Here is a 12,760-nt window from a genome sequence, read left to right as displayed (position 1 = left end):
TACACCCATTATTTACATGTTGAAACTGAAACGTCCCCTTTCAACCCATTATTTACATGATGAAACTGAAACGTCCCCTCTAAACCCATTATTTACATGAAACTGAAACGTCCCCTATAAACCCATTATTTACATGTTGAAACTGAAACGTCCCCTCTAAACCCATTATTTACATGTTGAAACTGAAACGTCCCCTCTAAACCCATTATTTACATGTTGAAACTGAAACGTCCCCTCTAAACCCATTATTTACCTGCAGTTACATGATGAATGATTTCCACCTAAACACACACAACATAGGAATGCATTAAAATCACTATCAAACGCAGCCGGTAGCTGAAAAGCACAGCAGGCTAGCAGGAACATCTAAACCCTTTGGTCAAAAGGATTGTGGGGAAGTATAGGCTTGAAGACTTCTGCAAAGCAAAATCTTTGTATATCTGGGTACCAGGAAAAGAAGCTCTGGGGAACAGCAATAATCTCTCATTCCTTGAATCTGATTGTGATGTGTTAGCTCAGCAAAATATCTGTTTAGGATGTGTAGATCACCCTCCTTTTCTTCCTTGAAGTCAAACACACGATCACTGTCTTGGGTTCACTCTCTTTAATCAAATAATACAAAAAAACCGCGAACAAGACCTATGAATAGAAAACTAATATTTATAGCTAAAGTTAAAGTTGATAAAATGCTCTAATGTTTTAAAAGGAAATAGCTGTTATATCAGCATCATTCTGTGTGCTGTGTGCTGGGAGCATGGATCAGTGGCTCGGTGATATCAAAGGCCTCAATTAACTCCTAGAGAGAGAGAGAGAGAGAAAGAGAGAGAACAGAAGAAAACAACATCATCCAACTCCTTCAGAAGAAAACAGTTGATCATCTTGTGATATAACATCATCATCAACTCCTTCAGAAGAAAACAGTTGATCATCTTGTGATATAACATCATCATCAACTCCTTCAGAAGAAAACAGTTGATCATCTTGTGATATAACATCATCGTCATCATCCAACTCCTTCAGAAGAAAACAGTTGATCATCTTGTGATATAACATCATCATCATCATCCAACTCCTTCAGAAGAAAACAGTTGATCATCTTGTGATATAACATCATCATCATCCAACTCCTTCAGAAGAAAACAGTTGATCATCTTGTGATATAACATCATCAACAACAACAACTCTAGCTAATTTTCCCACCAACTTCAGACACCCTCTAGCGGTTGGAGGATTAAATGACCTCGAGCTCAACAGTTAAATAGGTTGGTAAATAAAGGTGCATTTTGCAACTCGAGATACCCTTCTAGCTAGCTGACCACCGATCATTGCAGCTTATGTCAGATAAATTAGGTTCTCAGAGTTTTCAGAAAAGTAATATATATATATATATATATATATATATTACACATACACACATTTTGTGGGACACAATGTATATTGTAAAATTTGACTACGCGACAGACCCCACATCATTTAATATCCAACTTTTAACCTAAATTATTCCTACTCAATTTATATGTTAGTATTAAACTGTTATCTACTTTCTCAAAACATAAGATTAATCTGTCAAACAAAACTAATGAAACATTATTTGGTTACAACACTGAAGAATATTTAGGTGAAGAACCATTTCTTTAAGAGTCTACAGGATGGCGCATCGGGCATCGTGCAACGGGCATCGTGCATCGGGCATCGGAATGAAAAGTTGTCAGCCAAGCCCTTTTTCCTTTACCAGGAGGATCGTCAACTATCTAGTAAACACTTCAGATACGAGGTTGGTGTCTCTTTTTCTGAACAAAAAAGTAAGGTGGCCAATAACTGGGGCCCGTATGCCAATAATAGGGGGCTAAACCGTTTATCAAAAAGCTGATCGTTGTTAGAAAGTCCACTGAAATGTCAAACATGCTAATTGTTTTTAACGACACCAATAATCCCAAAACATTGACGTCGTTGATCACAAGATTACACTGTTGAAGGTAATATATTTATTCACCGCTGTTGAATACGCTGATAATACGGGGTGCTACGCTACTGTTATAGACTCAATTATATACGGAGAAAGAATTACAAGAAACTATGCTAAAAATAAATGTGTGTGTCCCTGTCCCAGTGTGTGTGTCCCTGTCCCAGTGTGTGTGTGTGTCCCTGTCCCAGTGTGTGTGTGTGTGTCCCTGTCCCAGTGTGTGTGTGTGTCCCTGTCCCAGTGTGTGTGTGTGTGTGTCCCTGTCCCAGTGTGTGTGTGTGTGTGTCCCTGTCCCAGTGTGTGTGTGTGTGTCCCTGTCCCAGTGTGTGTGTGTGTGTCCCTGTCCCAGTGTGTGTGTGTGTGTCCCTGTCCCAGTGTGTGTGTGTGTGTGTGTGTCCCTGTCCCAGTGTGTGTGTGTGTGTGTCCCTGTCCCAGTGTGTGTGTGTGTGTCCCTGTCCCAGTGTGTGTGTGTGTGTCCCTGTCCCAGTGTGTGTGTGTGTGTGTCCCTGTCCCAGTGTGTGTGTGTGTGTGTCCCTGTCCCAGTGTGTGTGTGTGTGTGTCCCTGTCCCAGTGTGTGTGTGTGTGTTACCTTCCAGCTCTTGGGGCTGATAGAGATGACACACTGCTGCCTGTTCGACGCTCCTCCAGCCTCCACTTCCCCTTCCTCCACAGGGGCTGTCAGAGATAAAGACACGTTAATGATGGCTTACGAACAGTCAACACTATAGTGCAAAAAAAAACGATTACCCCCAAAACAGCTTAACAAGAAAAGTCATTTTGTCACAATGTGAGGTTCTCTCTTACCGATACAAGGAAGTTTGTGATTATCCAGGTACATTTTTGCCAAACCATCCTGAGAAACACAAACAACGTCGTCACCAACCATCCACATGACATATCAATAGGAGAAGTGTTGGAGACAGCAGTGCCTTGAAGTGGCTTCCTGCTATCTAATAATAACATCTAGCTGACACTTCCTATCCAGGGACTAGCCCAAACACACTTCCTCCTATCCAGGGACTAGCCCAAACACACTTCCTCCTATCCAGGGACTAGCCCAAACACACTATCCAGGGACTAGCCCAAACACACTTCCTCCTATCCAGGGACTAGTCCAAACACACTTCCTCCTATCCAGGGACTAGTCCAAACACACTTCCTCCTATCCAGGGACTAGCCCAAACACACTTCCTCCTATCCAGGGACTAGCCCAAACACACTTCCTCCTATCCAGGGACTAGCCCAAACACACTTCCTCCTATCCAGGGACTAGCCCAAACACACTTCCTCCTATCCAGGGACTAGCCCAAACACACTTCCTCCTATCCAGGGACTAGCCCAAACACACTTCCTCCTATCCAGGGACTAGCCCAAACACACTTCCTCCTATCCAGGGACTAGCCCAAACAAACTTCCTCCTATCCAGGGACTAGTCCAAACACACTTCCTCCTATCCAGGGACTAGTCCAAACACACTTCCTCCTATCCAAGGACTAGTCCAAACACACTTCCTCCTATCCAAGGACTAGTCCAAACACACTTCCTCCTATCCAGGGACTAGTCCAAACACACTTCCTCCTATCCAGGGACTAGTCCAAACACACTTCCTCCTATCCAGGGACTAGTCCAAACACACTTCCTCCTATCCAGGGACTAGTCCAAACACACTTCCTCCTATCCAGGGACAAGTCCAAACACACTTCCTCCTATCCAGGGACAAGTCCAAACACACTTCCTCCTATCCAGGGACTAGTCCAAACACACTTCCTATCCAGGGACTAGCCCAAACACACTTCCTATCCAGGGACTAGTCCAAACACACTTCCTATCCAGGGACTAGCCCAAACACACTTCCTATCCAGGGACTAGCCCAAACACAGTGAGGATCTACATTTCAGTATGATAATGTGATCCCCCACCAGAATAACCCCCTCTTCACCCTGACCAGGATAACCCCCTCTTCACCCTGACCAGGATAACCCCCTCTTCACCCTGACCAGGATAACCCCCTCTTCACCCTGACCAGGATAACCCCCTCTTCACCCTGACCAGGATAACCCCCTCTTCACCCTGACCAGGATAACCCCCTCTTCACCCTGACCAGGATAACCCCCTCTTCACCCTGACCAGGATAACCCCCTCTTCACCCTGACCAGGATAACCCCCTCTTCACCCTGACCAGGATAACCCCCTCTTCACCCTGACCAGGATAACCCCCTCTTCACCCTGACCAGAATAACCCCCTCTTCACCCTGACCAGAATAACCCCCTCTTCACCCTGACCAGAATAAACCACTCCTCATCCTGACCTGAATGTAATGCCTCCAGGATAAACCACTCACCCTGACCAGGAAGGAGGTGTGGAAGATGTTCTCCACAGAGCGGGAGAAGGAGGTGGGGTCTATGACAAACTCATAGTAGGAGATGGGAGATGTGGCTGGAGATACACGGGGAGAAAGGTACATCACAAATAGCTCTTTAACCAACTAATATCAAATCATTTCTAACCTAATTCTAAAAATGTCAACAACAGAGTTTTTATAAAACATTTTGTTACACCTTATAGGACGTTAATTCACTACTCTAGAATGTAGTGAAATACGAGTCATTTTAAGAAGGTGCTAGTAAATTAATGCCTAAACCTTGTTCGCTTTAGCCTATGCCATTATGAATGACATACAATTAAATCATTAGATTGTTCTCGACAATAGTATACCCTTAATATGCTTGTACTTTACAGTGCTGATGAAATAAGAACGTAGGGCTGATCCCATTTAGACCGACTGATCGATTGTTCGGTCGGATAGGGCTGTTGGTCGACCGAGATTAATTTAGTCGGGCAGTGGCAAATATATTTAAAATGTATGGCACACGAACACCCATCTGATTCACGCCCGTGTCAGCGGACCGACCCAAGTTACTTCTACATAGTAAACAAATGGCAATAGAAGTTACTTTTTTTTTTTTAGGTCTGTATCATTTAGATAAGAGTTTTGATTAACCACATAAATACACATTTTGAGATACGAAGACTATTATAAATTAAATGAAACTGTTCCACGAAAATGTGCATGTAAAAAAAATCCTAACTGGCGGGGTAGATCAGTCGAAAATGCTACGATAACTTAGCACTCCAAGGTCGCCGACCTCTGTTGTAGCCTATTAGCGACTTTAGGACCTTCATGGCAGAATCTGGGTAAAAACCAGCACCAGCGGGAGGAGGGAACAGGTTCTCTTCTGGTTTCGGCTACAGTATAGGCTACATTTAGTTTTGGATTTCTTGGGTTTAATTTAGAAACAGCTCATGTTACCACACACGAACCTGCAGCCACACTAGCTAGCTTGTCAGTTGCTGTTGGAAGTTAGCGGCCGTTCCGCCCACGGAGCGGCGAGTCCTACCCGGGCGGCGAGTCCTACCCGAGCGGCGAGTCCTACCCGAGCAGCGAGTTCTACCCGAGCAGTGACCGAGACAAGGATCCGTTTTGGATGGAAGCGGTTGTCAATAAAGTTGTGAATTGGGAGCTTTAACAGTGGGCGGGGCCATCTTGTTCTATACCAGGGACCACTTTTGACCATGGCCATAATGAAATGATATTCCATCTAATCATTCTAAATTCTCAGAGTAAATCGGCTGTAACTTTCAAACCATACATGCTAGAAACATACAGTTTGGACTTTTGTGTTTCTGATTGTAATTCTCTATTTAACGAACATATTTTCAGAAATGTTACCAGTCAACAAATCCTTGATTCCTCTCGAAGCCCATTGGAGCAGAGGATCTAAGGTCCCTCCCCCTAGTCGGTCTTGTTTTTTTTCTTCTTCAATTGTAAAGTGACTTTGGGTCCTTGAAAAGCGCTATATAAATATGTTATTAGAATAATAAGAGCCATGACTTACGGTCGTCAAAGAAGTAGCTCCGCAGGTATCCCAGAATCCTCTCTACCTCCTTCTCTGTAGCTTCCTGGTGAGACTCCTCCATCCTCTTCAACTGGAACAGACAATGACATAAAATATTGATTAATTTATTTAACATTTAATTAACCAGTTTAGTCTCCTTGACATTAAAAAAATATTTTTTTTTCTCCAAAGCAGAAATATACAGTTAAAACCAGGGAAGATTCCCTCATCGTCAACAGATGGACAGACATACTAAACACATACATCCTGGCTCATCAAACTGATCTCCTTTTTTTCAAAGCCCTATTATATAGTAACTATATAAAACACCAAAAAAGGCCATATCACAATACTGGACCATACACAGCCACGCCAGACCAAACCAAGGTGTACTGAGATGGCCTGGTGACTCCTCCAGGAGTCAGCACAACAGTGTTAAAGCCGGAGACCTGAGTGGGCATGATCCTCTTGGCTTCCTTCCCGGGGACTTTCCTCTGTCTCTCTACCCTCTGGCGAGGCGGCGGTAGCTCAGCCAGGAACGATCCCATCCTGGTAGAGAGACAACATAAGAGAGTTGGAAAGAGAGTTTTTAAACATTTTCTCGTGTATATTTAAGTGAGCGGTCACTTTTGGCCCAAAGAGGTGGAGGATGATGTTTGCGTTTGCAGAATCACTGATCGACAAATCAAACGACTTGTTATGTGATCAATAATAGCACTTCTGGGCCTCGCCATGTGGAAACTGATGCCCTCAAACACACTGATTCACACATAGTGGAAAGAGGGGGAAGTCCTGGAGCAGCACTGAGCTCTGCTACCTTCTGCTCTCTAAGCACACACACACTTACATATAGTGGAAAGAGGGGGCAGTCCTGAAGCAGCGCTGAGCTCTGTTAGCTACCCTCTGCCAGGCGTCCTGGGGGAGGTATCCGCCGCTCGCTCCACCCTCCACATCTTCATCTTCCTCCTCCAGGCGATTCAGACCCATGAATGACAGCTGGTGGACCAACAGACACACAAAGGATAAAGGGTTAGCAATCTGACAACCAGTAACCTCCCCCATCCTCTACCTCCCCCATCCTCTACCTCCCCCATCCTCTACCTCCCTCCTCCTCTACCTCCCTCCTCCTCTACCTCCCCCATCCTCTACCTCCCTCCCCCCTCCTCTACCTCCCCCCTCCTCTACCTCCCCCCTCCTCTACCTCCCCATACTCTACCTCCCCCATCCTCTACCTCCCCCCCATCCTCTACCTCCCTCCTCCTCCTCTACCTCCCTCCTCCTCTGCCTCCCTCATCCTCTACCTCCCTCCTCCTCTACCTCCCTCCTCCTCTACCTCCCCCCTCCTCTATCCTCTACCTCCCCCATCCTCTACCTCCCTCCTCTACCTCCCCCATCCTCTACCTCCCTCCCTCCATCCTCCTCCTCCCTCCCCCTCCTCTACCTCCCTCCTCCTCTATCCTCTACCTCCCCCCCATCCTCTACCTCCCCCCCTCTACCTCCCTCCTACCTCCCTCCCCCATCCTCTACCTCCCTCCCCCATCCTCTACCTCCCCCCCTCTATCCTCTCCTCTACCTCCCTCCCCATCCTCTACCTCCCTCCCCATCCTCTACCTCCCCCCCATCCTCTACCTCCCTCCCCATCCTCTACCTCCCTCCCCCATCCTCTACCTCCCTCCCCCATCCTCTACCTCCCCCCCATCCTCTACCTCCCTCCCCCTCCCCCCCATCATCCTCTACCTCCCCCCCATCCTCCACCTCCCTCCTCCTCTACCTCCCCCTCCTCATCCTCCCTCCTCCCTATCCTCTACCTCCCCCCCATCCTCCACCTCCCCCATCCTCCTCTACCTCCCCCCCATCCTCTACCTCCCCCATCCTCTACCTCCCCCCCATCCTCTACCTCCCCCATCCTCTACCTCCCTCCTCCTCCTCTACCTCCCTCCTCCTCTACCTCCCTCCTCCTCCTCTACCTCCCCCCATCCTCTACCTCCCTCCTCCTCCTCTACCTCCCTCCTCCTCTACCTCCCCCTCCATCCTCTACCTCCCCCATCCTCTACCTCCCCCATCCTCTACCTCCCCATCCTCTACCTCCCTCCCCCATCCTCTACCTCCCCCCCATCCTCTACCTCCCTACCCCATCCTCTCCTCCCCCATCCTCCACCTCCCTCCTCCCATCCTCTACCTCCCCCCCATCCTCCACCTCCCTCCTCCTCCACCTCCCCTCCATCATCCACCTCCCTCCTCCTCCACCTCCCCCCCATCATCCACCTCCCCCATCCTCTACCTCCCCCATCCTCTACCTCCCCCCCCATCATCCACCTCCCCCATCCTCTACCTCCCCCCCATCATCCACCTCCCTCCTCCTCCACCTCCCCCCCATCCTCCACCTCCCTCCTCCTCTACCTCCCTCCTCCTCCTCCACCTCCCTCCTCCACCTCCCTCCACCTCCCTCCTCCACCTCCCTCATCCACCTCCCTTCTCCACCTCCCTCCTCCTCCTCTACCTCCCCCCATCCTCCACCTCCCTCCTCCTCCACCTCCCTCCTCCTCCCTCATCCTCCTCCTCTACCTCCCCCATCCTCCTCCTCCACCATCCTCCCCTATCCTCATTACCAGGTGTTCAGCAAAGGCTGCGGGGTCGAAGGCTGATCCCTCTGCGTGTAGCTGGCTGGCCTTCTCCTTCCCCAGGTCTGTAGCCAGCACCAGGAGCTGGGCATCTAAAGCCGCTTCACGGGCCTGACGGACTGGGAGAGAGGAGACAAAACAGAACAGTGATGAAGAAGAAGACAGGGAGAAAGAAGAAGAAGTAGTAGACAGGGAGGAAGAAGAAGAAGTAGTAGACAGGGAGGAAGAAGAAGAAGAAGAGGGAGGAAGAAGAAGAAGAAAGGGAGGAAGAAGAAGAAGAAGACAGGGAGGAAGAAGAAGAAGAAGACAGGGAGGAAGAAGAAGAAGACAGGGAGGAAGAAGAAGAAGAAGTAGACAGGGAGGAAGAAGAAGAAGAAGTAGACAGGGAGGAAGAAGAAGAAGAAGAAGAAGAAGAAGTAGACAGGGAGGAAGAAGAAGAAGAAGTAGTAGACAGGGAGGAAGAAGAAGAAGAAGTAGACAGGGAGGAAGAAGAAGAAGAAGTAGACAGGGAGGAAGAAGAAGAAGAAGAAGTAGACAGGGAGGAAGAAGAAGAAGAAGTAGTAGACAGGGAGGAAGAAGAAGAAGAAGTAGACAGGGAGGAAGAAGAAGAATAAGTAGACAGGGAGGGAGAAGAAGAAGACAGGGAGGAAGAAGAAGTAGACAGAGAGGAAGAAGAAGTAGACAGGGAGGGAGAAGAAGTAGACAGGGAGGGAGAAGAAGTAGACAGAGAGGAAGAAGAAGTAGACAGGGAAGAAGAAGAAGAAGTAGACAGGGAGGAAGAAGAAGAAGTAGACAGGGAGGAAGAAGAAGAAGAAGTAGACAGGGAGGAAGAAGAAGAAGAAGTAGACAGGGAGGAAGAAGAAGAAGAAGTAGACAGGGAGGAAGAAGAAGAAGAAGTAGACAGGGAGGAAGAAGAAGAAGAAGTAGACAGGGAGGAAGAAGAAGAAGTAGACAGGGAGGAAGAAGAAGAAGTAGACAGGGAGGAAGAAGAAGAAGAAGTAGACAGGGAGGAAGAAGAAGAAGTAGACAGGGAGGAAGAAGAAGAAGAAGTAGTAGGCAGGGAGGAAGAAGAAGAAGAAGTAGTAGACAGGGAGGAAGAAGAAGAAGAAGTAGTAGACAGGGAGGAAGAAGAAGAAGAAGTAGACAGGGAGGAAGAAGAAGAAGAAGTAGACAGGGAGGAAGAAGAAGAAGAAGTAGACAGGGAGGAAGAAGAAGAAGAAGTAGACAGGGAGGAAGAAGAAGTAGACAGGGAGGAAGAAGAAGAGACAGGGAAGAAGAAGAAGTAGTAGACAGGGAGGAAGAAGAAGAAGAAGTAGACAGGGAGGAAGAAGAAGAAGACAGAGAGGAAGAAGAAGTAGACAGAGAGGAAGAAGAAGTAGACAGAGAGGAAGAAGAAGTAGACAGAGAGGAAGAAGAAGTAGACAGGGAAGAAGAAGAAGAAGTAGACAGGGAGGAAGAAGAAGAAGAAGTAGACAGGGAGGAAGAAGAAGTAGACAGAGAGGAAGAAGAAGTAGACAGAGAGGAAGAAGAAGTAGACAGGGAAGAAGAAGAAGAAGTAGACAGGGAAGAAGAAGAAGAAGTAGACAGAGAGGAAGAAGAAAAAGACAGGGAGGAAGAAAAAGACAGGGAGGCTATTCGATTAAGATAGTATAACATCCTTCCTCTGAATAACCACTGATTTAGACATTACTAGATAGGTTAAAGCAGGGGTTAGCTCTCACCAATCTGACTATGTTAGATCAGTGGTTACTTCGAGGAAGGAAGGAAGAATGATGACAGATCCTATCATACCTTCTGCAAACAGTTTGTTGGCCTCCTCCAACACATCTGTCAGTTTGTTGTTGGTGGGACTCAACATGTCCTCTCTGTTCTCTGGGAAGAAGAGAGAAGAAAAAGATTGGATAAAAAAAAAAGGTACAACAGGTAGAAATTACTCCCCCATTTCCTGGTTGATAAACTGATATCACATTTGCCTAATAAAAATGATATAATATGGCAAAACAAGTCATCTAAACCGCGGTGAAATAGAACCAAAATACAGCTAGTGTGTTCAGCTGTTTGAAGATGCTGTATTAGACTTGCTTTCAATGAGAATAACAGATCTAGAAATCACATTTCTATGTGAATTTGGCCAGGTTGCCCACAAAATTACCTACTGGACCTTTTAATTTGCCAGGTGTCCAGGCACCTGGGAGTTTTAACACAAACCTGTCACAGGCCGGCATCTGCCTCCATATTCTCCACACCTTCTGCCGAAGTGGACCCTTACACACGCCCCATCACGGATTTCAAAAATATATATGGTAATTCCCTCCAGCCAATGCTTATACCAATCCAATACTTTTAAATCAACGACAGGGAGAATACCGTTTTTGAAAAGTGAGGAGAATTGGGAACTAATGGCCAATGGATACCATTTCCAGACAGTCCCCACTACCTTCGCATTACATTGGAGTCATTTAGCAGACCCTCGTATCCACTACTCACGTTGAACAGAGTTGATGAGGTCCCTGTACTTGCTCCTGATCTCTCTCCTCCGCGCCGGATCATTGTCCTCATCCTGCATGTCTGCTGGGCTGCACCCGGTCTCGTCATCATCACCGCCGCCGGCTACCGCGTCCCCCCGATCCGCAGCCGCTCCTCTGGCGCCGCCTCTCGCCCCAGACACACCGTTCTGACGGGGAGCACCGGTACCAGATTCATCCCCTCCTCGGCTGGCTCGCCTCATCTTGGATACGGGTGTTTTTGGTATTTTGTGCGGTCGGTTGATTGGTTGGTTGGTTGGTCGGTCGTCCGCCCTCCTCTATCCTTTTGGGTTCGCCCCTCTTTCAAGCTAAGGTGAGGGGACAAAGTGTTGATGAGAGGGTTGGTTTCAGTATTCGGCAAGGTTGAGGTCAATTTGAATTCAGGATGTAAACTGATATTCTAAATGCAATTTAATGTTTTCCTCAATGATTTTCAAAAAAGGACATTTGAAAGTGTTATTGGGAATTCAGTTAGCAAACTTGCATTGACTCAATTATAATATGATTGAGACCACCACGGTTATCCAGATGTTCCTGAAATAGCCAGTTAAACAACACTTAATAGCTTCAAATGTTTGCTATGCATGACTATTTAAGTACAAAATACTGACCTTACATTTTTGCTGTTTTCCCGTTGTTGTTGTTGTTGTTGTTTTCTTTGCGTTTTGTTGCTACAAATTTGACCTAATTTGACTTTAACGTAGCTATCATCCGCAGTCAGATAAAAGAAGTTATGGCGATTTCAAATCACCCACTTGCTGGGAGGTTTTGACTAGATGGTATACAACTTGCTGGCTACATAATCATTTATATGTTCGATTTCCTAAAAATCAACTTTATACTATAACATATAATATATATATATATACATACTCACAGGAGAGGCTTTGTTGAGAGCCCTCAAGAGTCAATCAGTGTATTTTTGCAGGCATGTCTGTGTTTGGCACGAATCGACTGCTTGAAGGCGGAAGTTTTGGTCGGAGGACTTGCGGAGCCGCATTCAATATCGAAACGTTTCCTAAACGTTGGTGAACAGCGCGAATGGAAGTTATATCCTAACACATAATATTGGGCCATAAGGAATGTTAATTAACCAGTGCTTGATTTGGGATTCCTTTTTTATTTTTATAAAACTGCAATATTTTCTCTGGGCCGTCATTCGACCGCTTGGTTGAAGAGGGGGGGGACTCGCTTAGGTTCCCCAAAAGGGTAGAGCCGACCCTGATTTTCATGACTATAAAAGCCCTAATTTGACAACTTGGAAAAGCGTATTTAGGCGCATTCTCAAACTGGAACAGTCTAGTGGCACATATACATCGGAATTCACAGGCTACTGTCAAATAAAACGTGAACAACGCGGAATCAGGATATGAGTGCACCGCCTCCGTTTGTATTCAATGCCAGACCCCGCCTTAATTCCGCTTTATCACGTTTTTTTTTGGCGCCATGTGTGAATCCGGGTCGGTGATAGGCCACTTTGTTTTATAAAGGAGACTCAGTATTCAGTTCCCTACAAAATTTGCAGATAAGGCGCACAGGACTGCTCTGGCCTAAATCAAGCACTGCTAAACCTGTGTAGGTTATCACTATACAAATATAAGGTAGTTCAGAACTGTAAATACTGATGTGAAATAGAACAGACCTCCCCATTAAAGTCAAATTATCCAAACGTCTCGGATATTTTGTAACCAAACACCTAAACGCCGTGTGCGTGAATGTACCTTTCCGTTTATGTCTATAAATGACCACCCGAT

At 46.6% G+C, this 12,760-nt stretch overlaps 1 protein-coding gene across 3 annotated transcripts; it reads right to left on the bottom strand.

Annotated features, from left to right (window-relative positions):
* Window positions 1-589: 589 nt before the first annotated feature.
* Window positions 590-12,121, bottom strand: LOC139367885 (non-structural maintenance of chromosomes element 4 homolog A-like). 3 transcript variants are annotated; one of them, XM_071106246.1, is made up of 11 exons: window positions 11,884-12,121; window positions 10,969-11,314; window positions 10,273-10,353; window positions 8,470-8,600; window positions 6,708-6,856; window positions 6,310-6,409; window positions 5,861-5,951; window positions 4,306-4,400; window positions 2,768-2,816; window positions 2,553-2,638; window positions 590-796 (listed from the first exon to the last, which is right to left on the bottom strand). In XM_071106246.1, exons 2-11 carry the CDS (start codon window positions 11,207-11,209, stop codon window positions 728-730), a joined length of 1,092 nt encoding a protein of 363 aa, XP_070962347.1. In that variant the 5' UTR covers window positions 11,210-11,314; window positions 11,884-12,121; the 3' UTR covers window positions 590-727. The 3 variants fall into 3 exon arrangements, with proteins under 3 accessions (XP_070962347.1, XP_070962345.1, XP_070962346.1); XM_071106244.1 differs by having other exon boundaries at window positions 11,623-11,966; XM_071106245.1 differs by lacking the exon at window positions 11,884-12,121 and adding an exon at window positions 11,618-11,841.
* Window positions 12,122-12,760: the final 639 nt, after the last annotated feature.

The sequence above is a fragment of the Oncorhynchus clarkii genome, chromosome 16, assembly GCF_045791955.1.
Source record: "Oncorhynchus clarkii lewisi isolate Uvic-CL-2024 chromosome 16, UVic_Ocla_1.0, whole genome shotgun sequence".
NCBI lineage: Eukaryota > Metazoa > Chordata > Actinopteri > Salmoniformes > Salmonidae > Oncorhynchus > Oncorhynchus clarkii.
The sequence above is the reverse complement of the archived record's forward strand: the minus strand, read 5'-3'. Positions and strand labels throughout refer to the sequence as shown.